The 25983-nt window shown below is 37.5% G+C and overlaps 2 protein-coding genes and 1 long non-coding RNA gene across 5 annotated transcripts; 2 read left to right on the top strand and 1 right to left on the bottom strand.

The window, feature by feature from the left end:
- Nucleotides 1-697: 697 nt before the first annotated feature.
- Nucleotides 698-7825, top strand: LOC113677600 (fibroblast growth factor receptor). Of its 2 annotated transcripts, none has more exons than XM_027194432.2 (6): nucleotides 698-1734; nucleotides 2762-2903; nucleotides 3457-3756; nucleotides 4807-5181; nucleotides 5632-5879; nucleotides 7168-7825. In XM_027194432.2, the coding sequence occupies exons 2-6, from the start codon at nucleotides 2834-2836 to the stop codon at nucleotides 7441-7443; spliced, it is 1269 nt and encodes a 422-aa protein (XP_027050233.2). In that variant the 5' UTR covers nucleotides 698-1734; nucleotides 2762-2833; the 3' UTR covers nucleotides 7444-7825. The 2 variants fall into 2 exon arrangements, with proteins under 2 accessions (XP_027050233.2, XP_027050232.2); XM_027194431.2 differs by having other exon boundaries at nucleotides 1125-1734; nucleotides 2721-2903.
- A 2148-nt stretch (nucleotides 7826-9973) lies between these two features.
- LOC113677599 (uncharacterized) lies at nucleotides 9974-15221 on the bottom strand. Of its 2 annotated transcripts, XM_027194427.2 has the most exons (6): nucleotides 15103-15221; nucleotides 13994-14292; nucleotides 13577-13730; nucleotides 13009-13158; nucleotides 12370-12471; nucleotides 9974-11357 (listed from the first exon to the last, which is right to left on the bottom strand). In XM_027194427.2, the coding sequence occupies exons 2-6, from the start codon at nucleotides 14087-14089 to the stop codon at nucleotides 10441-10443; spliced, it is 1419 nt and encodes a 472-aa protein (XP_027050228.2). In that variant the 5' UTR covers nucleotides 14090-14292; nucleotides 15103-15221; the 3' UTR covers nucleotides 9974-10440. The 2 variants fall into 2 exon arrangements, with proteins under 2 accessions (XP_027050228.2, XP_089052581.1); XM_089196455.1 differs by lacking the exons at nucleotides 13577-13730; nucleotides 15103-15221 and having other exon boundaries at nucleotides 13994-14132.
- LOC149050376 (uncharacterized) lies at nucleotides 12362-18103 on the top strand. Its single transcript, XR_016183671.1, has 2 exons — nucleotides 12362-12498; nucleotides 17191-18103. It is a non-coding gene; the product is annotated as an uncharacterized LOC149050376 (long non-coding RNA).
- Nucleotides 18104-25983: the final 7880 nt, after the last annotated feature.

Here is a 25983-nt window from a genome sequence, read left to right as displayed (position 1 = left end):
TGTTGCAGTCAAGTTTACTCAAGTCTCCATTTGCCACCAAAGACTTTTTGATCACATTTGCCCTTTTATCACCTCACCTTTGGTTCTTTCGGATTTCTTTAAACAGTTACACTCAGATAGGGCTCTTTCCTTCCCGAAAGGAATTTCAAAATCTCCTGTCTTGGATTTGAGGGAACCGGAAAAAGCCCCGTAAAAGTTTCCGTAAATCAAGAGTTATGTTCTGCACTTCTGTTTGTTTCTGAGAATATGGAAATCTTTTGGATTATTCCTCAGTATGCCGCTAACAAGAGATCTCTTCGTCAACAGTTTCCTGAACATACTGATAGCTCCCTCCAATTCAGAAACTATATGGCTGTACTTGATACACGGTAAACGGTACTAGAGCTGGTGGTTTTTTTACTTTCGATAACATCAGAGTCATGTTACCCAGACCTGGGTTACATGAATATGCTTCTGTCAACTCTTATCCGAAAATCTTCCTTAAACATTCAAGGAGTTCCAGTTTCCCTTGAAATTCTAATAGTAAATTTTGAGATTGATGATCATTCTGTCAAATTGGGCCAATTATATCAAAACAGACTGATTAGTGATGCAAATCTATTACACTCATGGCTCGTTGAATGCCCAATTGCACGCGTTTTCGAATTTGTGGAACAGTTACATCGACTGTCTTTAGTCCAAGGCCCCATCCACACCAGAACGTTTTCGATCGAAGACAAATCAGTTTTTTTCCGACGCAGTTTTGCCCAGCTGCATCCACAATAGTACTCCTGAAAACGCTTATTTATAAAAAGCAGGACCTTTCGAAAACGGCTTCAGTGAAACGTGATGACAACGGTTGATTTTTAAAAGGTTCCGTTTCTTGAGAGGACAAGTGAAAACGGAGACGAAGAATACTCAACGTACTGTGATCTACTGTCGCATATGCATTTACGTCTGTCGGGTGTTAAGTCGATAGACAAAAATGTTTCAAATTTTAATCGTTTTCAAAAGCATACGCAGCAGTTTGTCTCGTGTCAGAAACATAAAAAACGTCAGTACAGTTGAAAATATTTTGCTTCGTTCGTTTTGGGACGAGGAGAGTGTCCGAAATTGACTCGTCACGTTACGAACTTACTTGGCCCGGTTACTCAGTTATTCCGCAGGAACACCTGATCTCTTTTGTGTTGAAGCTGTTAGATTGTTATCTCAGTAAATAAGGGTCATTATGTCTGGCGTCAAACCTTTGCCTTCGGCTGTATTATTATATAATGAAAGCGTCATCTTATGCACTAACGATGTTCCTCTGAATGTAGAGACGACAGGTCCGCCATGTGGTGCCAACACTGGCGGTTCATCTTCATTTTATAATCAGAGAGAGCCGGCTGTTGGTGTGGTGTCATTTGGACATATTGCAGTCGGTTATTAACTTCAATCCGAGCCAAAAAAAAAAGCAAACATGGTGTGCTTTTAAAGGCATTTAGATGTGCCTTGGTCTTTGTCTGCAACGCTCCCTCCAGCTGCGATCTTTAGTTATTGTTTTGGAATCTAATTGAGAGCACGTTTTGTCGATTGAAGCAAAGTTGTCGGTATCCATCGCTGTGGGAGCCTTACTCTGTCAAATATTTTATTTTGGAATTACCTTCACGCCTGCTCGGCCGTCAGTATGATTCGGTCATGTGTAAATTTATTTTTTACTTCAGTGGTCCACATATATCGCTGGTAAAAGAGAGTTTATCTTCGTTACATTCAAAGGTAAATATTGATGCTCATTGTTACGTTAAAGTCTAGTTTTACAATGGTGAAGCCTTGTTTACATTCGCTTTCATTTGCATTGTTCATATCATGTGCTAACTTTTAGCAATTTATGTAGAAATAGCTTAAGTTTTTCGTTGTTTTTCATCGGCGCCAGTTTCATATTTGGCACATGTTTACAGATCTAACAAATATTCTATCGGGTATTGCGAAACAACACTTGTTCTGCGCGCAATAAATCTCTGCTTTACCACAAATTTCCATATCAATTGTCTAACAAATGTTTTGGTTAAATGATATTCCAAATTTTCTATTGTGAATGTTTTTGTAGCCTTTTGGTCTACTGTTTTAGAGACAAAATGAGTTCATACTCGTTAGACTTTTTTCAGTCCTGAACTTTGGCAGGTGATCGACAGTTATAAATATTTAATGTTTGTTGAAAACATATCTAATCCTTGCATTCTTATTCCCAGTTTTGATAGATTAGTCAGTTTAGCTAAATAAACAACAACAAAAAATGAAAAAAATAAAAACACCAAAAAAATAATTATTCTCAAAAATAAAAATTAAAACAAAATTGATTGAGCAAGCTTTAGTTCAAGGATAGCCCAAATGCCAAGTTGGCAGGCCTGGTTACTTGCACAAAAATCTTTGCATTTGTCTTCCAAACATTTCCAATTTGCCTGGCATACACAATTCCTTTTCAAGATTGAGTCTTCTATTTGAAATGAAGAATGTGAATTCAGTTAGATATTCATATTTTGCTCATTCAATTGGGTGTTATTATTTTTCACAAACCTGGGTGAGTGGTGATTCATACTCTTCCTTATATTGTTTGGCAGAGGTGACAACAATGAGTTGCTTCAATACATAAGCACTTGAACAAACCTTCAATTTACAGGCTAAGGAATCATACATTTCCATGGAAATACATGTGGTTAACTCTGAATTAAAGCTGGATTAATATATTTTTTCCCTGGTTGTAGGGTTGGAATCAAGATATTTCAGTGTAAGATTTATATTTTAGACCTTGTGAATTGGGTGTCTAGAGACTTCATCTCCAAAAACTACATGGAACACAGTCATTTTTGCAGATGAGATGCTTGTTTTAAGAATTACTTACGCTTTACTCTTTATTACATTCAACTTGGCCAACAATGGAGTGTCAGGTAAAAATGCAATATTTATGTATTTGTATAGATAAAAACACGAGTTTGAGTGTAATTTGGTGTTAATAAGTACAAGTAAATTTTTGGAAGACAACAAAATTGCATGAGCCCATAGGAAGAGAACAATTTGTAGTCTGAAAAATTCACCAGTGCTTAAATGTATTTACAGGAAATTACATGAGAAATCATGTTATTACTTATTAATAATTTACATTAAGAAAGCATCACAAAAAGTCAAGACAGGCAAAGTTTTAACAAGGTGCATGTTATTTGTAATATGGCTCTGTGTGACAATTTTGCACTTGTTTTACAATTTTGCACTCCTGTTGCATGAAAAATGCACTTGTTTTCAGCCAATCAGAAGCAGCCACCAAATAATGACTAAAGAAATGTTAAGCTTGGAGTCTTGATAAACTTCATAGTATGACATTTCCCTTTAAAATACAGAACTATCCCAAAAGGAAAATAATTAGCAGGCCCCTGAATTTTCTTTTAACATTGTTAATTGTTATTTTTTTGTATTGCTTTATAACCAATGCTTTTATTTTCCTAGACCCCTCTGCTCCACACTTCATCAGAGAGTCAATGTATCATACTATGACCATGTATGCCAAGGTTGGAGATGATGTTGAACTTGATTGTTTGTCAGATGGCAATCCACATCCAGATATATCCTGGTACAAATACAATGTTCCCCTTTTGGAGATAACTTATCGCAAATTAGAGGACACATTTATAAAGTCTGGGAAGTTGCTTTTAAGTGACCTTCTGCTTGCAGATGCGGGAAACTATTCTTGCCATGTGAATAATTCCTTGGGCCTGATTAATAGGACATTCATACTACGCATTTATGGTGAGTTAGAGTATAATACAGTTAAAAGTTATAGAAGCTGAATTTCATTTCTTTGCAGTTTTGTTGTTTTTCTTTGAACACTTTGGCAAGATGCATCACTTTTCAGTTCAGTCAGAGTGTTGTAAGATGCAAAGGGAAAGAGGGAGCCAGGTTTACATTACTCATATGGAAACCACTGGATAAATTCTGACTGATCTTTTACAGTCTTTAATTGTGAGAAATAATTTCAAAATTATGATTGTGGATATATCAAAATCATATATGTGCACTGCAGTGAACAAATGAATATATGAGATCCTTGCAGCTATGAACACTACTGAACTAGTAGTTAATATAAGACCTAAAAAAATTTTTTTCAGGCCCAATACCGGTGCAGCGCTCTACCAACTGAGCTAACAAGCCAACTGGGAGCTGGTCATTATGTTGGGTCCAAATAAACCATCCAAGTGATGAATAATGATTGTGAATATATGAAAATTTCATATTCGTTTCTTCACTGCAGTGCACATATATGATTTTCATATATCCACTATCATTATTCATCATTTGGATGGTTTATTTGGACCCAACATAATGACCAGCTCCCAGTTGGCTTGTCAGCTCAGTTGGTAGAGCGCTGCACCAGTATTGCAGAGGTTATGGGTTCAAATCCTGTATGGGCCTGAAAATTTTTTTCAGGTATTATTTCAACTACTAGTTCAGTAGTGTTCATACCTGTGAGGATCTAGTTTCAAAATTGTAACTGCTTGTGAATTCCACTGATTTGTTTGTTTTTGCTCTATTTTTTGTTGTCTTGTTTTTTTTGTTTTTGTTTGTTTGTTGTTTATTTTCTTTTTTTTGGAGGGGGGGGGGAGGGTGCCAGAGCTGCTGCCTGACCTAGCTACTCCAGGTGCTGGCAAATTAAATTTTTCTTCTCACGTTTTTCTTTAATTTTCAATGTTTAATTCAAGATCTTAGTCCTGCTACCAATAACGTTTTACTGATACCGCGCATAATGGCATTATCAACATTTTAACGTCTTATCAACGTTTTAACGTCTCTCTTAAATAGAATCTTCAAATGGCAAACCTATTATCCTCAAGTCACTACTGACGAACAACACAGCAGTGCTAGGAGGTGAAGCAAGATTCCTTTGTCAAGTGACTAGTGACTCAGTTACGTATGTCAGATGGCACTTCAAGAGACATCATGCAAAAAGCAATGCTTTTGACAATAAAACAACAACTATTATTGAGATAACCAGCATTGCACCAGTTAAAATTTTGACTACCTTGGGCCCGAATACATTAAATGGTGACCTTTTCAAAGTGAATGCAGAGGTTTTTGTTCAGAATGTATCATTTCATGATGAAGGCGAATATATTTGTGAGGCATTCAATCAACTTGGTAGCGTGAGTTGGAGTGCATTCTTAATAGCAGTCAAAGGTACCTTTTTTTCTTATTTTTTATTTTATTTTAAGAGTATTCCTCAAAAGCAGAGAACTGCTGCCGTTGACAATGATTAACGTTTCGACAACTTAAGAAGGTCGTGACTCCGATGATGTCTCGAAACGTCCGTCACTATCACCGACAACAGTTCCTCTCAGAGCTACTGTCACTCAAGCGATCAACAGTAAATGAAACCAGTGAAACAAGTCATTGGTTTTAAGGTATGACTTTTTAGAATGGGGATCTGTTGAGGGGCGGATTCCAGCCTTTTTGCAAAGGTGATTGCGAAACGCTACAAGTAATAAATCTTGTGACAAGAAAGTCGATTGGCCAAAACCCAATAAGTTAAGGACTTTCTTTATGCTGACTATCAGCTGCGCGACGGTCGACGTTGAGAAAAAGGGAGCGCCCTTAAACTAACCAAAATTTTTGTGGTTATTCATGAAGGTCCTACTCCATCAGCTACAGATCTAGAGACCAGATATGAGGCTCTGTTTGGACGCACGCAAGAGTTTCCCTTGGCTGTTATTGTAGCTATACCAGTAGCCATCTTAGTTATTTTGACAGCCTTGTTTATTAGAGCACTCGAGCGGGCCAAGCAAAGACATAGTGAGAGACAAATCAAGAGGACAGATGTTAATAGAAACGTAAGCGTCACAAGTGAGCCTTGGAACCAAAAGAAAACGGCAAAACAGGTAACAACGTTTCTTTGTTAGCATCGATAAAGAAGTACGACGTGTATGTGAATGTATTACACAACTGTTTCTCTCGAGGGATAGTCGAGTAGCTCTCAGTATCAAAACGTAGTGTTCTCCTTTTCAGGCGATAGCCGGTAAAATGTACCGCCTGTAGTACCTCTCATTATCGCCGGAATCTCTTGGAATTCTGGAAAGTTCAACTTGTAAAATGATCGCTCTACCGGTTTGCAAATTTCTCTTACCTGTCGCGCTTAAACAGGGAAGAACACGCAACGACGGTGTGATGCCGCTAAATATTCGCCATGCTTAAAAAGCAAAGTTTCCATGTGCTATCTATTTGCGGAGCCTAAAACGTGAAGCTATTGAGGTACATGTTGGTGTCAAACAGGAATTTCCGTTGGTTCTGATCAGTTAGTTCTGAAGTTTAATTCAAGTGGATTCGAGTTCTTTTTGTTGTTCCGTAGTGAAATAGGAATGTCACAGGAGAGATTGGAACATGGATGATCAAGGGCAACTGGGCGGACAAAATGCGATGTTTGTTTTTTCCCACACAAAAGATGTCCCTGCTCTTTTGCGAATTCTCACTAAACTTCCCTTGAAGGTTTCTTTCCCGCGCTCAGAAATTCCTGGCTGGCCAAATCTCCCTTCTATCTTACAATCGAAGAAGTCTTGATCACGTTATCTTTCCGCGAGAAATGCGTTCTCAGGAACCATTTACATTATGCTAGAAAATAGCTTAAAACAACTGAGGCTGATTTTATTGCCATTTGTAGTACTTTTGTTATCCAGATGTCGGATTTTTCGATCCAAAGTTGTTCTTTACTCTTTTATAATTAACTCCCAGAAGCGATTAACATGTAACTTGTCCAGATATATCCATACAGTGTACATTATCTGGTAAACAAGTAATGAGATTACTCAAACTTATCAGATGGAAGTTGTTATCTTGATCTAACGCCAAATTCTTGTAGCTGATCTACAAGGAAAACTATAGCAGCTAGAGTGGAGAATTAATAAGCAGATCTTATGAGTTACAAGGTTAAAAGTCTACGTAGATAGGATATAACTGTAAGTGGGTTTACTTGTTCTTTTGGGCTTAACTCTTAATCAGTGACCCCCCTCCTTTGGCTCTAGTTCTTTCAGTTTATGAGATAAACCTGTAATAAATAAATAGAAAGTTATTTATACAGAGCAATCCGAGTTAACTGGGAAAAAAAGCAAACCACAGTTTAAGCAAGTTTCAGGACACTCTAGGTAATTCTAAATTTTTCTTACTCATTTTTAGAAAACTGTAAAAGAAATTATCATAACTGCGCCTCGTCAAACTCCAATTTACACGCGGAAACCCAGCGAAGGTAAAACTGGTCAGCAAATTACCCAGTTACCCAAAGATATGGCAGGCCTTGAGGCATGCTCTGTTCAACGACCAGTTTCCTCTCAAGCCAGTGATGTAAGCAGTGAGCGATGCAGTGATGCACTGGAACTTGAGTGGGAAGGGATTGAATTGGTCATGGAGGAGGGGTTTGAAATGATTAAATTATGCAAAGAGGAAGAAGTGTAAACACATGTGATCCGTGTGAAAGAGAATCGACTGAGAAAAAAGAAACATTGGTCAGATATAGTAGATGGCGGCCAGAGGTTGTCTTCATCAATGGATTTTTATGAGTATCTGTGGTGTGCTGTGAGGATGGCACGTTCTTTCAAAATTTGAATTATTTTGAAACCAGTATAACTTGTACGTCTTCTTCTAGTAATTAGGGTGTACCCAATTGTGAAACGTGTTGTGTCATTAATAGCTTAAGAATTCAAACTCCATATTAGTGCTCCGTGGTTTTGAAAGTGTGCAAGTTTCGACTGTGATACTGCGGTACAGTGCTGAAAAGAGATTGTACAGAGAACAAGGAACTGATCAAGTAGAAAATAAAATTGTACGAAATGATCAATATTTGACTTAGCACGCCAATGCAGTTGCACAGATCTTTTTTGCGTCCTGTAGAAAATGGTAATTGCTTATTGTCGCCAGAACCCCATTAATTTTCCGGCTTGCGATCTTCCTCGAGCACCCGAAAAGTAATAAATTGATAATGATAATAATGGATTTGCACATATAGATATAATCGTGTGGATCACAAAGCATGAAAGAGCGAAGTTGTGATCGCCACAAGAGTGAATTAGTCTCTGAAACGCACGTGTTGTGCACACGAGTAGCCACAAGAAAATGTCTTGAACAGTATAAAAAACTGCTCGAACGCATAGAACAACTTACGATCGAGATCTGACCAAACAGCGGGATTAGCCAAAGAGGTAAAAGAGCGGGTTTTATATTACTTACTGGCTAGCGGTGTCACATCGAGTCTTCGTGCCATCTTTCTGGACACAACAGCTTGTCACTAGAAACATTTACTGCGTGTGTTGTTGAGTTTTCAGTATTCTCTGGTAAAACTTTACGGGTAAACAAATGTGTCACTTTTTCTGCAGCAACAGCAGAGCCCCATCGCATCTTTAATTTTTATCGAATTGGACGTAAAGTTGGATGTAATATTAGCTTAAAACCAAAATTAGTTTTCAAGTATCCAAAAGTGACTCATTTCTTCAGCTCTTGGAATAATTATCGTATTGTAGACGATGCAAAACAAACCCTCATACTGAATCAAGTGCAGATTACTAACATTAATTAAAAGTTTTCGCATTGAGTTTAGTCTCATTCTCTCATAAGACTAAACCTGCAGTTGATCGCAAAGAGAAGCGAAGGTCGTTTCCGTTCGTTAGACTTCTCAAAATACATCAAAACTCGTTCTGTCGTCCTTTTTTACCTATTTGCCTCGTTTAATAAACTTCCTGGTTTGTCTAGAATTACCTTTCTCTTCATTTGCGTGTTTTTTTTCTCTGTCAAGTGAAAGTCAAAGTAAAATGACTTCGGCAAACTCGTCACAGTGGATTCACTGCTTAAAAGTAGAGAGTTCCTCTGCCTCAAAGAATACTGTTGAACACTTTCGTTATGTTTACCTTTTTTTCTGGGAAAGGAAACTGATATCCTTTGTTGAGGTAGTAGCTGATGTCAGCAAAGGTCATCGTTAATTGAAATTCCTTTTCTTTTTCTTACATTTGCTAAAATTGTGAAGTTAGTGTGTAGTATGTTATTTTGTAGTTTTGTCTGTAAGTCAGCTTTGATTCGGTGTTAAGTTACGAGAGGAACCGTTAAGAATTTGAACACGTTATAAAGATTAATATGAGGAAAGAGATATGGTCGATTTACAACGATAAGTATTTCGAAGTATTAAAATTTTACACCAAAATCAATAGCACTTACTCACGTCCTGTGTGTCCGCTGTAGTCTTTGGCGATTTCTGCCGGTTTTTGCACGAGAAAAATTCATATGATTTCGCGACTTTCCAGCATCTCAATCAGTCAATCAATTTCATTTCAACTTTTTGCGCTCAATTTCAACTTTTTGCTCTGTGTGGTGTGGATTGAGGTGTTCTCAGCCAATGAGTGTTGAAATTTTTGCAAGCAGATTATATTTAAAGTGAAATAAAATGGTTAATAAAACCTACCCCTGCGCAGTGCTCCTTGACATTACGGAGCGCCAACTGTGATCGGTTGTTTAGTGGAAGAACAAACTTGGCAAAACAGGGGCTCAAGGCGAGCCAGTAGCAGAAAGCTAACGCTGAAAACTTTCCCATTAGAAATTATCTCCTTCCACCTTGAACAGCTATCGTGAGTGTTGTAAAGCGAAACTCTTTGTTGTTTGGTATGCTTCTCAGCGACACCAGAACTCGATCTGTCATTTTGTCGTGCTTTTCAGTGTCGTATTTGATATACTTCCGCATACAAGTAAGACGTGACCGCCTTTCTGCCAAATTTCCAATTTTTTACTTCCTCTGCCTCATCTTTAGTCTTCTCGCCCAGCTGATTCACTTCTACATTTTTACCCGTGAATGTGACAGTATGTTCAAACTTAAAGATGAGGAAGCAGGAATATTTATGACATGGAGTCGGTTGCTTGTTTCCTCTTTCCTGTCTGTTGGTTTAATCGAACCTCTTTGTGTCAGTTTTATACGATCACGCATAAATGACTGGGCTAACCTGTGTTCGCTGAAAATTCAGATTTATTATTCTCTGTCATGTGAACACATTGATAGCTCGAAACAGATAGGCGGAACAGACCACAATCGTTGTGACAGAACTGAGGTGCATACGGACAATCGGAGTGGTTTTGACGAAATTGCATGTGAATATATGAAAATCTTTCTCACACAATCGGAACGCTTAAAATCTGTGCCAACATTAATCAGTTTCCCAGAATGAACCATTATGAGAAAAGCGACCAAGGTGGACTTCCAATAACGTGGGAAAAGGCATGGATTCAGGGAATGAACCAAGGATTCGTTCAGGTTATAACATTTTTTGTTACGTTTGATAAGTAAGATCTCCATGGATACTTGTAATTCTTTATAAAACAAATGTTTAAAACTAACGGTGTACCCAGTTTTTGTGAACTATGAAAAACAACGCCATCGACTAATTCAAATAAAACTTAATGCAGAGTGCTAATCCTTCACTTAAACCAAACAGATGTTTGCCCTGTCTTACCAAAACCTGTAGCTGTGTACCAGCCACGATGTGTGTAGTGAGGGGAGCCTCCCTTCACGTCAGGCTCGTAATCAGTTGGGGTGCATCCACCACACGGACTGCGTCCCGAGCCCGAGTGGACACTGGGGAAAAAGGGACCCTTGTTAAAGACTGAAGAATATCCCGTTTTGTCGTTAAACCCGTACCCAGTGGGATATGAGTCGCTCCATGTCACCCCCAGGGCCTCCCCTAAAGCATGTCTAACATAAATTCCACTCTCGCCTTTCAACGCTTCAACAATAAAATCTTGGATATGCATGCGACCCGGTTGTCCGCCATTAAAGCGGTTATGATTTGCAAAGGTTATGGTGTAAGGATTATCCGTAATGTTGATGCGATAGACGTATGAATATTGATCAATACCGCCTGTGGCTGGGTTGTTACCTGCAGCCATGATCATAGAACGAGCTTTATTGGCCATTTTTACAGCGCCGTGGGGCAGATTAATCAGACCATTTGAGGAGCTGCGTAGAGTGGGAAGCCAGGCATAACCATTTGGGTTATTCATATTGGGTATGGCCTTACTGTTTAAGTTTACTTTCGACGCTCCACCCGAGTAAACGAAACCGTAACTAGCTAACATCCACGCTCCACCAGCGAAAGTCATGTCACAATAGGTTTGAGCCGGGGCTGTTTCACCAGGGGGCTGGATCCAATACATTCCGCTTCCGTGACTATCGCCTGCGTCGAGAATTGCTTGTGCATTTGGTGCTGGATTTTCTCTAGTTCCCAGTCTTTTTTTTCTCACTGTGCATTGAGGGCCAGAGTAGTGAGGTAGGCACTTACATAGGTTTTCGCCAACGCACGTACCACCATTTTTACATGGCTTGCTTACGCATTTACCTGTAGAGAAATTTTAACGACAGGTTTTGTCGAACAAAATCATGGTACATGTACTTTGGTTGGTACTATTACTAACTAAAAGTCCTAAATAAGCAATTTTGGAGAGGTAGCTTCCAAGTGATTGGGAAAAGATCCAATTTACCGGTCATTTGACTCACAAAGAAAGACTCGAACTTTTGCGAGATTATCGAGCAAATGATGTCTTCAAATCTGATAATATAATATAGAAAAGGAGCAGAAAATTTGGCTGAACTTGCATAAAGGGGTAAGTTTCTCAAGAAACTGTAATGATGCGTCGGTGGGAGAGTATAACAGGGTATTTTAGTGTTAACAACTGAGTTGATTACGTAAATTAGCCACCGTAAAAAGTTTTAAAAGCTAACTTGAGCGTTGGCCCCTCGTCAGAGCGATTAGAGGAGTTGTGGGTCGTGTGTATGTTTACATGCAGAAAATGGAGCTACGGTGATGGTGGGAACATGTTGACGAGAAAACAAGAATAACTTAATTGAATGAAAAGCGCTCGTTGATACCGTGAGGATTAAGAGTGCCAACTTGAAGGATAAAATTTTTGCTCTAGAGTTTTGCGGCTTTCCGAACTGCTTTTAGATGTAGAGAAATGCTGCAAACTGTTATGTGCTGCTTACAATTATTTGGGAAATTGAAGTGTCTAGCGACTGGTTTGGATTCCTTTCTACGTCGCGAAGGTGTTCTCGGAATGGATCTCCTCGTCGTCTTCCTGTTTTCACCAATGTATAACTTTTTGCAACAAGTGCAAGTTATGCAGTAGATGACATTGGCGGAGGTGCATGTGAAGTGGTCAGTGATCTTATGGATCTCTTGGGTCCCGACATTTTCTCTACGTTGTGAACGAAAGGACAAGTTCTTTATAGGCCCCCCCCTCCATGATATCTCTTTTATCTTGAAGTTATTGCCGTCATTGGTAAAATGAGTACATAATTCTCAAAACGTTTCATAATCAAAAGAATTTTGAATGACACTAAGTTACACTTACTTTTTTGACAGAAAGCTCCACTGTATCCTGCTGGGCATTGGCACCAAGGTGAACCGAGTCCAGCACAATTGCCTCCGTTGCGACAGTACTGATCTTTGCACACTATATGTAAAACCAAGCATATCTCATGTAAGTTCTTACAATATTAGCTCTTGATTTTGATTGTTGACTATTGATATACCCTGTATGTGGAACAGTTGACCCCTGCAATTTGTCATTTATTTTCTACAGAAAATCCGGGGATACCTTTACTAAATCTTTCCCTTTATCTTACGGGTGATTGTTAGAAGTTTTTTCAACGTATTTCAAACATGATATAAAGTTGAATTAAAAGAACATGCCTTTGATAGTATTTTTATAAAGTGAAGAAAAAGATTGCACCAATCAATATAAATCTGATGATCATTAGTCAGTTACGTGACACTAATTTGCTTTTCATAAACATGTCTGGCCAAATTAAATCTATTCTAAGAAATTCAAGGATCAGATCTCCTAGAATTCATAACACTGCATGACTGGTACTCCTGTTCATTGAAAAAAATAGCTTTGAGTAGTTTTTTTCTTTTTTAACATGTCATGCTGTCTCTCACTTCAGCTATTGATGCAGCTACTAAGTAAAAGTAGTTTTGTTTCACTCACCTGGACATTCCTTACTGCTGCAGTACTTGCTGAGTGAAGCCTTTGCTTCCTCACATTCTTGGACCTTGAGGTCACAGTTAACCTTCTTGGAAAACAATTTGCAGTTTTCTACTACTCTTTCCATTTTTTCGAAGCAATTTACACACGATGCTTCAAATGATAAATGAAAAAACAGTTCTATTAGACCATGTGATATCTAAACGGATCAATTATTTACAAACTGACAACGAATACAAAACATAATGAACCTCCCCTACAAGTTCTTATAATCAAATATGAGAAAAATACGATCGGTTGGGTACTTTTTGACAACTTAGTCTCCCGGATTGCAAGAGTTTGTATACAACAATTTTCAGCCTTTTATTTTATTTATAGTTCTCCAGTTAATAGCTATTTTACTTAATTGGACCGGACAACGGAATTTCCGCAACTCGTGAATGAAAATCGTGCGTGCGCACTTTCCATAGAGTAATCTCTATATCTTTTCAGAACATGTCTATTGGGTGCATTTCGAGCGGTTTTTTACGGAGCGGTTATAATTGCATCTAACATCAACTTTTAGTCTAACCTTTCGCGCAGTGAATGGAACACAGACGCTTCAGTTTTTCTTGGTGTCCATCGCAAACTTCATTAATGTCAGCCTTGAGATAAGATACATTTGACATCCGGCATTTAGCGCCCGCCTCATAAGCCTCCTTCACACAATCTTCGTAACTCAAGTACTGAAATATGGAAATTACAAACGTTGATGGACGAAATTTAACCCATCCATTCTTGTGTCCGATAACAGATTCTGTGTTTACTCGTATCTAGAACAGTGTTTATGCATCTTGGTTCGAGTTAAGAATCTTGATTGAGTCGTTTCAACCCTTTTCAATCCCTCAAATTTGCGAAATTTTCCCTCAATTCTTTTCCATTGCACTGTAAAATGTGTTGGTCGGTTCGGTCTTCAGTAAACTGCGCGAAAAGAAGACATACTACTAACCTCTTGACACTTATCCGTTTGTCCGTTTGACGTAGGAGCAAGGCAAAAGCTCAAAGGGATGCAGCAACAGATCAATAAGGCTGCATAAAGTTGCATCTTTGCGCGCGTCCACCAACTTACTCCAAACTGAAAATATACCGAGTTGGTATGAGGACCCTGCCTTTTATAGAGCAACTTAAGGTTCTGAACGTGCAAACAGGCACGTATCAGATGCCGTTTTATCGCCCTCCTGTAGAGGGTTTAAGCTTAAGCGTAAAACGATCCGGAAATGTGCGGATCCTCTCTCGTAACTGACGTTTCTGGAACAGGAATAAAAAATATATTATTACATTCCATTTAAAATACCGTGTGAAAAACACTGATAAGGTCTCAGTAAGTATTCCAAAGTATAATTATGTTTACCTAAATTGTCTTTAGTTATAAAGGAATTACGCAAGTGTGTTATTTATTGCGTAACCAACAAAGCCGCTACAGATCAACCTTTAAATCACCTGAATGCTACTGTGTCTTTCCTGTACAGATAGACCGTTGACATTCTCTTGTTTGTTCCTCACTATAAAACCTGAACGAAGGCAGCGCACTTGTAAGTCTATTGCGAGCGACATGTGCAAGAGGGGTGGAATGCACCCCTCGCTGAACATGCAACTGATTATAAAAGGGTCGACAGGCTTTAGGACTGTATGCGACTTTTTCCAAGATAGGGCCGCAATGCAGCAAAAGAAAAATAGTGAAATGATTTGACGAGGAGAAGGTTGATGACAAATTTTTGTTGACAGCTTAACCTGACTAAATCAGTAGAAATGATTTGAATATACACTAGAGTGACGCTATTTAATACAAACATGTCAGCTTTGGGTGAATTATCGGTTTAGATTTGTAGAGCAAAGCAAAACACTCATGAAGCTATCCAATTTGTGTTTTTTTTCCGCTACTGTTAAAAAAAGACCTAGAACCTTAATTGATAAAAAATAAAATGTAGTGAGCATTTAACTTAACAATACTCAATCACAATAGACATTATTTTCAATTAATGAAGTAACGAATGTGTTTTAAACTGTTATGAAACGCGACAAACATGTTTAAACACGAGAAAATCTTTTTCGTCATACCTTGTGTTATCCGCGTCATCGGGTCAGACTTGTCACCAGGGCATGGCCAAATCCCAATAATCTGCGTAAGCACGCACAGAATAGAGACACGTCCACATTTTTACAACTTCCTTGAAATGTTTTCCTAGAAAACAACGTAACGACAAAGAAATCCGTCCTTGCATTTACCAATTTATACAAGAATGCGTTCTTTTTTCCTTAAGGTTAAATTTTACGATTTTTCTTATAGAAATATTTTGTGTACGAAATTACGCTGTTTAAGTTACATTCAAAGACAATTTTCGTCCCTTCTTTTCGAGGATAGTCTTACATTCAGGGATATGGAGTCATTTAAAGGGCATGTAAACCCAAAAAACGTTCATTTTCTTTTCACATAGATGTTTTGTAAATATATCAAGTACACCAAAGGTACCATTCGTTTATTCTCAAAAGTCCATTTGCACTTTGTAAAAGCTCTTCCAAATTCGAAACATTCGCCATCTTGAATGGCGCCATCTTTCCTGTGACGTCACGGGTGGACCCTCCAAAGTCTCGTTTTATAATCGCGTGAGGCACGAAGGAGTCTTTCCTACAGCCGTTGTTTGCTGGTCTCGTCATGACTTTTTTACTTACAGTTTGCTTCAATATATTCAATTTTTTCCTAATGGTGAAGCGTTGTGTCGTCCATTTTTGTACTGATTCAAACAAAACTGGGCATACAATGCAAATATTTCCAAATGACGCAAATTTGAAGCGACAATTTGTGAAATTTGTTCAAGTGAAAATAGCCGATTTCGTCGAGCCGTTCGAACGTTCTGTTGTTTGTAGCAGTCATTTTCCTTCCTAGTGTTGTACCGACGATTCAGGCCTCACCAGAGGCAAATTATTCGGAAGTATTAAAACGACCCATACAGTCGGCAGACGACGAGGATTCGGAAGTGGCCGACCGAACTGAGAAAGAAGTTGAGCTCTTCAAAAGTTAGAGGTCAACAGAGAAAGTACAAAATCGATTTACATGAAAAGGTTTCGTTAATTAAACAACAATAGCTTTATTGGTTCTCTAAAAACATCTTTTTTCTCATCTAATGAAATATTATGGGGAAGCCAGTTGTTCGGGAGCCAGCGCTGAGCCCGTAAAGGACACTGACATGTCTGAACCTTTGCCTGAATTCGAAATACGTATCAAAGAAAGAGAATTCGTTGATATCAGTGTGTAATAACGTGATCTGGAATTTTGTCGGTTCGATACAAAGAATTCTATACAGGATCCCATAATCAGCCCTTATGTTCGATAAGAAAATCCGAGCCAGCCCCACTTGGTGCTTCCTTTGAGAAACCCTGCAGAGAAACAGCAGAAGAATTTGTGTCACGGTTTTTACAGCAGTGAAAATGCATTCAAAGGTCAGTAGGACAATATTCATCATTTTGAGTACAACTTAAAAGATCCTGCTTTCAGCTTGCAAAACTATCTTTTCAATATTTCAAATCGAAGCAAACACAAACAGGGTTGGATAATTATGAAGGCCACACAAGGAAATGTACATGATACAATTTTTTTATCGATGGAAATGTTTCTGAGATGAAGGATATTGTTTACCGCACAAGATAGCACAGCGACCCTAAAGTGTTTGCCGACATATCCCCAACACCAGGCAATTGCTTCAAATTCTACCTTTTCACAGCTTTTTCTTAGCGTCAAGTGACTTGCACGTCACTCGAACTTTTCGTAAATGGCCTTCAGACCACAGCGATCGATTACAAGAATGCAGAGTTTCCTGCACACAGAGGTTGCTTCTTCTAAGAAATTTACGTTTAAGTGAAAAAGCCTTACTTTCCTCGTTCGAAATAAATACACACTTCCCAAGAAGACAAATACTCTTCAGATTATATTTTACAACTTATGAAGTTCGAAATGTTGCAACTGTATTGCGCAAAATTCTAATTTCTTTGCGCATTATAATTTGATGACGTAACAGATATAATTGTTAAGATTTTCTATCGCTAGACAGTGTTATGGACACCTAGAACCAATGGGTAAATATTTATCTTGATTTCTTTTGATATTATCGATATGAACCGAAACTAATTTGTTAACGCATTACTTTACAGATTTCGAATCTCCGATCCATATCCATGGTTTTTGTCATAACCTTCATCCGTTATTTATTGTAATAAAATATCGAGGTTTGGAACCTTTGGTATATTAATGTCCTAACACACCGTCACAGCAACGAAGAACATTTACAGTGGGGAGATGGTCGGGAATGCGACATTTTTAGGACAGAGTAGCCATGCTTGAAGATTTCAACAGGCACCAGCTAATAGCGGCAGTAAAGTTAGAGAAACACCTCCTGTTTTGCTTTTGAATCGACGTGTCTTCCCTGGAGGGATCATGACTTCCATAATTGCTTTAACCGTCCTTAGGTCAGCCCTTACAAGAAAAGTAACTTTTCTACCTGCTTAACAGTTTCTTGACCGCTGGTTTATGAGTATCAGCGATAACGCAAAGTGTGGTAAATCAGAGGCGTGCTGATGCAAAACAAGAAGCCTATGGATTTATTGAAGGTCCTTGATTTTTTTATTATTACAGACACCGAGTTGTTAAATTGCACTTTTTAAACTTTTGAAGTTGTTATCATCTGAGACCTCGGTTCGAATTTTTTTGAAAATGATATGTGTCATCAAATGAGTTCAATTACTACGTGAAACATCTTTCTTTCATATTTTCGTATGAGGAGGTAAATCAGTATCTGGTAAGCCACAGCTTCAAAAGTTTGCATTCTTGTCAAACCAGTTTTGCGTCACCTTCAGTTTTACTTCGCAACACGTGCAGCATACATTTCTTTTGTTCAGTCTTCCGTAAAATTGCTTCAATCCTCTTGTGAAACTTCAAAGTCGGCAGCTTATGCCAATGCTATCTAGCACTATAACCTCCAGAGGATCTTCTGATCATTTAAAAGCGTTACTTTGTTCGGATAACCTCCTTTAATTAGTTCTCTTTTGAAATAGATTGTGTTAAAGTTAGCTGTGGTCCTATTCGGTACGCTGAGTAGCATTCTATGATTGGTTCTAATTTTTCGAACGCCTTTGGCGTCGCTTAAGATTGATGCAGTGTCTTATGATATAACGCCCGACAAAGATACGTCTCTTGTGTTTCAAAAATGGGAAACCTTATGCGTCAATCAATTCGAAGAAACTTCAATCCCCCCCCTCCCCCGACACCCCTTCTAGCATTTGAATTTCTGAGGATTGGTTTGTTCAAATTCTCGTACCCTTGGGCAAAAATTGTGTTCAAACGCCCGCCAAATTTTTTTTGTAAAAGGCAGAATCAGCGACCGTTACTTTCTAAACATTTACCAAGCTTTACAACGTAGACCTTTTCATCTCAGCCATTTGCTCGAAAAAGTGAAGTATTTACCTCAAACACCCCATTATCTAAAGAGAAATGACGTTTATTCCGTGACTTTTTAGTCCGTAGTCCGTGGGGGGGAGGGGGGGGAGAGGGGGGGGAGAGAGCACATTACCTTGATCTTCAACCTGTAAAATGGGTTCAAACTCCTCTTTACTTGTTATCAAGATAAGTAAGTAAGGCTTAAAAGAGGTTAAAGGGGGTAAGTTTCTAAAGAAACTATGGAGCTGCGTCGTTGGGAGAGTATAACAGGGTAATTTGGCATTATCACCTGAACTGATATATTGTAAATTGGCCAGCGTAAAAAGTTTCCAAGCTGACGTTTCGAGCGATAGTTCTTCGTCAGAGCGAATGGAGGAATTAACACACATACGACCACAACTTTTCCATTCGTTCTGACAAGGGACTATCGCTCGAAACGTCAGCTTTGAAACTCTTAACGGTGGCAAATTTTACGATATATCAGTTCAGGTGATAATACTAAATTACCCTGTTATACTCTCCCACCGAAACTCTTAACGGTGACAAATTTTCGTTATCAACTCAGCTGATAAAACTAAATTACGCTTTTAAAAAAGATTACTTCGTTTTATTAGGCCATTTAAGGACACTTGACCCAAGGTTGGCTGGAAATCACTGTCAAAATCGGCTGTCGAAATTATTTCCCGCAAGTTTGTGAGAACATTTTTTTATATTAATTTCCTTTATTTACATATCAACATTCTTCCGTTTATTCTTGGCGGACATTAGATCGGACATAAGATCGGGTAAAGATCATGCAAAACATGTTTAGTAACACCGGTTTTGACTTAATAAAAATCAGCAATAGAAACTGAAAGACTGACTTTATAAAGGGTTCAAGTAACGAAACTGAAGTCGACAAACATCAGTTTAATCGGCTTTTATCAAGAAAGACATTTCAAACCGTGTTTGGCAAAATAGCTTGAAAACGTGTTTTAGCTCTGGTGTGAATGAAGTATTTTAAAAGTTGTAATCCATGCTTTGAATTTATGACTAGACATTTCTAAATTTATGTATCACATGACAAAAGGAAATTAACACCCCATATTGATGCTGAAAGCCTCGTAATATTTTATTGTTATTATTTTATTTTTTCTTAATGGTCACTTTTTAGGACAATGAAAAAGTTTTGAATTTGAGAGCAATATTCAAACAGGAAAAAAGCTGAATATTGATAGATTGAAAGGTTATTTTTTTGTTTAGATTATTGTTATTTTTATTTGAACAATGGAGGTGCTCTAATTTACGTTCAACGGTCGCGTGAACAGGAAATATTAATTAATACTACCAAATTTCAGCGTTGAAACGTTAGTTGTAATACGTTATATGTCAAGAAAATGTCTCATATCAGTTCACTTTTAAGCTTTTTTTTCTATACAATGACTTTTAGTGAGCTTAATGACATCATATGGCGAAGGCAAAAAATGGGAGATGACGTGGTAAATAAATATTGAGCCGTGTCTTCCTTGATATTGCTGGAAATTTAAGTTGATTCGAGTCTTCTACTTATTTGCCTGAGTGCCCACCCCAAAATGCATCAATATAAAATCGCTAATATTCACTCGAATATACTCGTTCGGAGTTAAATGTGACATATAACCCTGCGACAATATAATTCCTTGTAACGTGTTTGAGGCGAATGAAATAAAATGTTATTTTAGATAAATCTCAGACTCTAATATGCATTCAATTTCCTGTTTCCTTCCTGAGGCATGTGACTTTTCTTGAGTAATTGAGAATTTTACACACCTTGTCAGTTGAGTCACAATGACTCTATTTTTTTCACGATTGGTTTCATCTCTGATATAAGTATATAGTTTTCGTGTCTAGAAAAAGAACCGCGGTCAATATATTTGGAAAGCAAATGAGTTCGTTGGATATTGTTTTCTCTCTTTTTCTGGTCCATACACAATCCGCCGATTTACAATCTCCTAGTAAAACAATATTGCAAGTTGAAAATCTAGAACCGTCACCGAGAAAAAGATGAGAACATCTCTTTTTTTAGAGGTTAGGTCACAACAATGGTATGCTTGATGAGGAACCCTGAGCAATTCAATATCAAAACATGGCGAGTCTTTTTACCTTTACTTTCATAGAGTGCATCGCTTTTTTTCTGAAGATGACATCCTCAAAATGTCTCAACTGTTAGCCGATGAAAGTTGAGAATATTAACTGTAAATCCACGATGTAGTCGTTGGGGAATCCATTAGCAGGATTTTGAGGGTGTGGGCGTAGTGTTTGAGATTAGAATAGGTAGGCGTTTTGAAATTTAGTTGATACAGCCCATTTCAATATCGAGAAAACTTGTTTTTTTTTTTTTTACCCTTTTTATCCATTCTATATTTATCACGCATTTTACTTTTTGAAATCAAAATCTGTAGCCTGAGCGTTTTGAAGTGGAAAATCGTTTTATTGTAAGTATGGTTTGTTGTTTTCAGTGATGGCCTTATGGCCGCCATATTAGCATGCTCAACTTGTGCAGCAGTAAGTCCAAACTAGCACAGATTTTTCCATTTCCAAATACTATTCACTAGATAACTAAATTTTAGTAAGCAAGTTCACGATTGAAAATGGAATTTGGACAACCAAGCTGTTTTCTTCCACTCAAGCCGAGTTCAATTGTTTGAAGATTTGTTTTGTTTACGCAAAACAATCTGTCTGCCATAACTTGTTCATACAATGATGTTTTTAGTTTCCTTAAGGCTCCTTAAAACACACCACAAACTCGCTCTATGAAGAGTTCAAGTCTATGGTTTAAATAAACCTCTAGTAAATAAAGCTAAACAAAAATTCCATTCAAATAGTGCTAATGCGTGTTACAATGCGGTGAGTTTGATGTGGCGATCGAAGTTGTCTATCTCTCACAAAAGGAAGAAATATTTGTTCCTTTGCGTACGAGTTTGATCTCTATTCTTTTGATATGTCATTAGGTACATTTCATAAAATTTCCGCTTCGATCCTATTTATCTAACAATGTATTTAGAGACAACATGTTACTGGGCTCAGTGTTTCGTTGCAATTGGATTGAGTTATTTTGCGAGACATTTCTTTCTGACCTCATTCTGAACTGAAGTGAATTGCGTCGCATGAAACACCGAAAGTGACTCGAGGTATGCTTCATCAAATATAGCCGTAAGTTAAAATATGTTTTTCTCGCACATTTTAATCCTGGAAAATAATACATTCTTTCATTTATTGTCCTTCGGAAGCGTTTAAAGAGTGTTACTTAGTTTTTTTTTTAAAGTATTTCACCTATTGAAAACCGTAGAAACTTTGAAGGAAAAATATTTTGCGTTGAAATGGAAAAAATTCAATATTTTAAAAGCGTCTTTTCCTAGATTTAAATCTTAGAAATACGTTGACCTCTATCATAATTAGAAGTAAAGACCCACCAACAAAATTTCTTGGCACTGAGTCCAAATGTCTTAAAGGAATTCAACCAAAGCATCAGTCAGATGTCAGAGTTGAAGTGAATGGTAGATAAAAACTAGAGTAAACATAACACTTAGTTATCAAAATAGCCACTTGCTGGATTAAACGGAATTTCGCTATAGCCAGCTTGTGAGTGTTACTTTAAGAAATGAATAAGTTGTTCTTTAATGTCTTTTCTTCCCATGGATAGAGCGTCGGTAAGCGCTGAGTGCTGCCATCACAATTGATATGAACAATAGTCAGATTATGCCATTTTGCTGTTCCGTGTTCTGTACTGTTAAAAATATAACTTAGATTATTCAAGTGAAGAAATTCTGAGTGCATGTGGAAGTCTTACAGTACTAAACCCCATTTGATAGACTTATACACATATGCCTTTTGTCTTAAGCTCCGAAAGAAACATGACCAATTAATCACATGGATTATTGAGCCAAACAAACACTATATCACAATTCACCTATTCTATAAGTGGGAGATACATTTTGGCGAACAACTCATTCTAACTTGCATTCTTATTTACAGGGTTAGATTTATTCAGTGATTTTTTTGCTTGCAGTCAGTGGCAAGTCACTAGTGTCCTTTTGCAGTTACGACCACTTACTTGCACTCATAAGCCAAACTTGGCTCAAGAGTGTCAATCGCTATTAAAAGATTTAAGAGTTACGTTTTCAGTGGAGCGACAGAGGTCCGCTGTGGCTGATTTCGCGGCTGCTTTGATCCTATTTTCGTCTTCGCTCTCTTGACCTCATTTTCTTTTTTTTTTTTTACTTTAAGCATGAACTATTTTAAAAATTGGCTTGAAGCAGATTAGTGTGAGAAACCAAAATAATATCACGCCCAAGCATATATTATTAAACTTTTATTCTATTTATTTTCTGAATAACAAAGACAACAACGTTGTTTTCTTAAATTGCAGTGCAGTTACCAGAATGCAGGCACATCTTCTTATGAAACCCTTACATTGCCATAAATCTCACAAGATTGTTAGTTCAAAATAGTCTCGTGACTACTTTAGTGTAATCAACTCTTGTCATCGTTAAGACCGATATAGTATCGATGAGTCTGGATGATATTTTATCATAACTCAACTTCCGTTTTCAATATAATAAAGGAATTGTTTGTTTAGATTCTTTTGTACCTCTCCCTGATACCAATATGAAGCCATTTCTCCAAAGGATGACAGTTTTGTTTAAACTAAGAAAGTTTTCAAGGGTATTATTTGTTTAGGTTCCTCATGGATAAAATAAGTAATCGGAGCGACTACGTAATTAAAGCATCGATATGGTGGAGGTCGTCATCTATTTTGATCCAAATATGACTGCTCATATTTTTGTCTCATTGTGCCTGGGGACGTTGTTCTGAGCAGAATGACACTGCAAAAAGATGCTCTTTCATTAGCATTATATTAAAGTCAATAGCAACGGTCAAAAGTCGCAAAGCGATTCAATCATGAAAACATTTTTTAAGTTTGACTTTGTCTTTACTGGAGCTATGCACAGTATTCTATATTAGCTTCTCTGTAAAACTTACAATATGTATTTAAGTTCTCACGTTTTTGAGACTTCCCTATTGTTTGAAGCGATTTGGAAAACAGTATTTCTCTTGGAACTGGAATGACCCGCGTTCGTGAACTCTACAGAGCGTTTAATATACGGCCCTATTTCATGGCAATTAAGTCAACTTCTAATTATAAAGTTGTTTGTTGACCTAAAAACGTATTAATCCTAATGAAGAGAAAGAAATCATGCGCTCATAATTGAACATTAACTTAGTTTCTACTTTCATTACCTCCTTCCAAGCTTTACTGTTTGAAGAATAGTTACCTCTGAATTTGAAATCTAGTATGTCCTACTTTCTACTCACTTCTCTCTGATGCTATCCAGTATTTCTTGAGGCACTGTCATGTTTTGTAATCTTTCACTTTTAATCAAAACTATAACAACATTATCGAATGTTATTGGTTATCACCAGCCCGATTTGAACAGTAATAGGATAGTGTACGCGTGCTTGTTATTGGATAGTATAGTAGGACAGTTAGCACGTCATGCCTGTGGAATTGGACAGTATCTGTCATGTTGTTGTGTATTGGTTGGGTTTAATATTGTTGTTCTTATTGTTGCTTTTTTTTTATGAACACGTATAACCAACGGCTAGGTTGTTTTTTCAATTCTGTCATAGTTTTGATTAATTTGCAACAGGATATCGTGTCGTCTAATTCTTTTCCGGCTGTAATCACACTCAAGATGAACAAAACGGACTCCCACTTTGCCATCGTCCGATTTAGTGAATCACTCATATGAGTACAAACCGAATTGGACTCCACCCAGTCCTTTTAAAATTACCCAGTGATTGTTTAAATCAGTTGCTCCCTCGCTATTGTTTTTCACGTCAATTACTGCTGTCGAAAACCAGCCAGTTACTACAGAGTATCGGTCATTATATTAGTGACTCATAATTAGTCTAGGTCATATTCAGATGTAACCTTTTTTATTTTAAAATGAACCATTCTTTCAGGAAAACTTTTTATTTTGATTAAGTATTCTTTAGAATAAATGAGACAAAAGGTCGATCGTAACAAGATACTGATCTGCATCTTTTTTAGCTGGCTGTCTCAGCTCAAAATAAAGACTAAATTCGTTTGAGATAAATGGCACGTTTTTATATGGAATAAATCCTTGTCTTTGAAGTGCCGTTAATTTTAGTCAATAAAAAGGTCAAACGCTGAAATTTTAAATTTTTTCAAAAATTTTCTGAATCCGCAAAGAAATATATCCCTGTCTGCTAACATGTAAGGTGGTGACATTTCAATGGTACTACACCGTTTTCAAAAATCACATACTCACGTCTTAAAAACAAATGTGAAGGAAACGTATTAATACCATGTTGAAAATCACGCATAATCCATCTATGCTGATTTTTTAATTTTAACAGAAGGAATTGTCGCATACAGTTTTGCGATTATAGTTTCGAGAGATGACCTGTTATGACGACGACCGAGTGGTTGCATGATGCTGTCTTGTGTTGCCAACTGCAATTACCTGTCCATGGATTTCATAAATGTCGATGATGACCCGAAGCAAATGTACATCTATTCCAGGTTTTTAACCAGAGCAGAAATTCTGTTCTAAAGAACTACTCAAGTTGCCTTTACTTACATTCTTTAACATGAAATCGAGAGGAAAAAGGTCTTTAAGCGAAATACATAAGTAAGGGCTGTAGAGCACGAGGGCTTTATTGTATGATATGTCTCTTTTAAATGTTGTGGGTCAGTGGCCAGTAGGTGGATGCTTGTTGTTTTTGGTCGGTGTATCTCTTCTGATTTGACTGTGTCGCTAAGAATGACGTAATTTACCACCAGTTTTGCGAGTGTTTTCACATAATGGTGGCAACGATGGTCTTTTACCTCTAACATTTATGTGTGAACTGCGGAACACCAGTAGGCATCGTTTGTAAACTAATCTAAACCAAAAGCAAATCTAGGCCCCATTTCTGTGGGTGTATTTATCCCTTCCTGTAAATGAACCCTAGGAAATACTGTAAAAAGTCTAATTGCTCCCACCTCCCCCTCCTCTTTCCTTGTTCCTTCCCTTCGACATAGGACAAAATTATTATGCTATGGTAAAACTATTCGGATGGTCTTACTACTGCATTGTTATGCAGTTGAGTTAGGCTGGTGGTATACTTGCATTTGAAGTCCTTATTTTACTTCCCTGTTGCAAAACGATTCATTTTTAACGATCTTGTGCTGTCTCTACCATTGTTTAGCGTTTTGAAGTTATCGTTAATAGAGTAAATTGACTTTATTTATTTCTTTCTCAGTTTCATTTCTTTTGTTTCTCGTTCTTTGTGACCTTTTCTTGCACAATGAACCATAGTCAGGAACTGTATTCTACACTACAGATTGCTCAAGCATTTTCGCAACAGTAAAATCAATTTCCTGTCGGCTGTGCTTATTGAAGGGAAAAAAAAGGAGAAAAGCTTTCTACTGATGTCAGAAATGCGTGATGTTACAAGAGGATTGTAACTCAAAATAATGTTTA

Source organism: Pocillopora damicornis, chromosome 2, assembly GCF_964200805.1.
Source record: "Pocillopora damicornis chromosome 2, jaPocDami1.2, whole genome shotgun sequence".
In the NCBI taxonomy this organism is placed as follows: domain Eukaryota; kingdom Metazoa; phylum Cnidaria; class Anthozoa; order Scleractinia; family Pocilloporidae; genus Pocillopora; species Pocillopora damicornis.
This window is presented reverse-complemented; position numbering and strand designations above follow the sequence as displayed.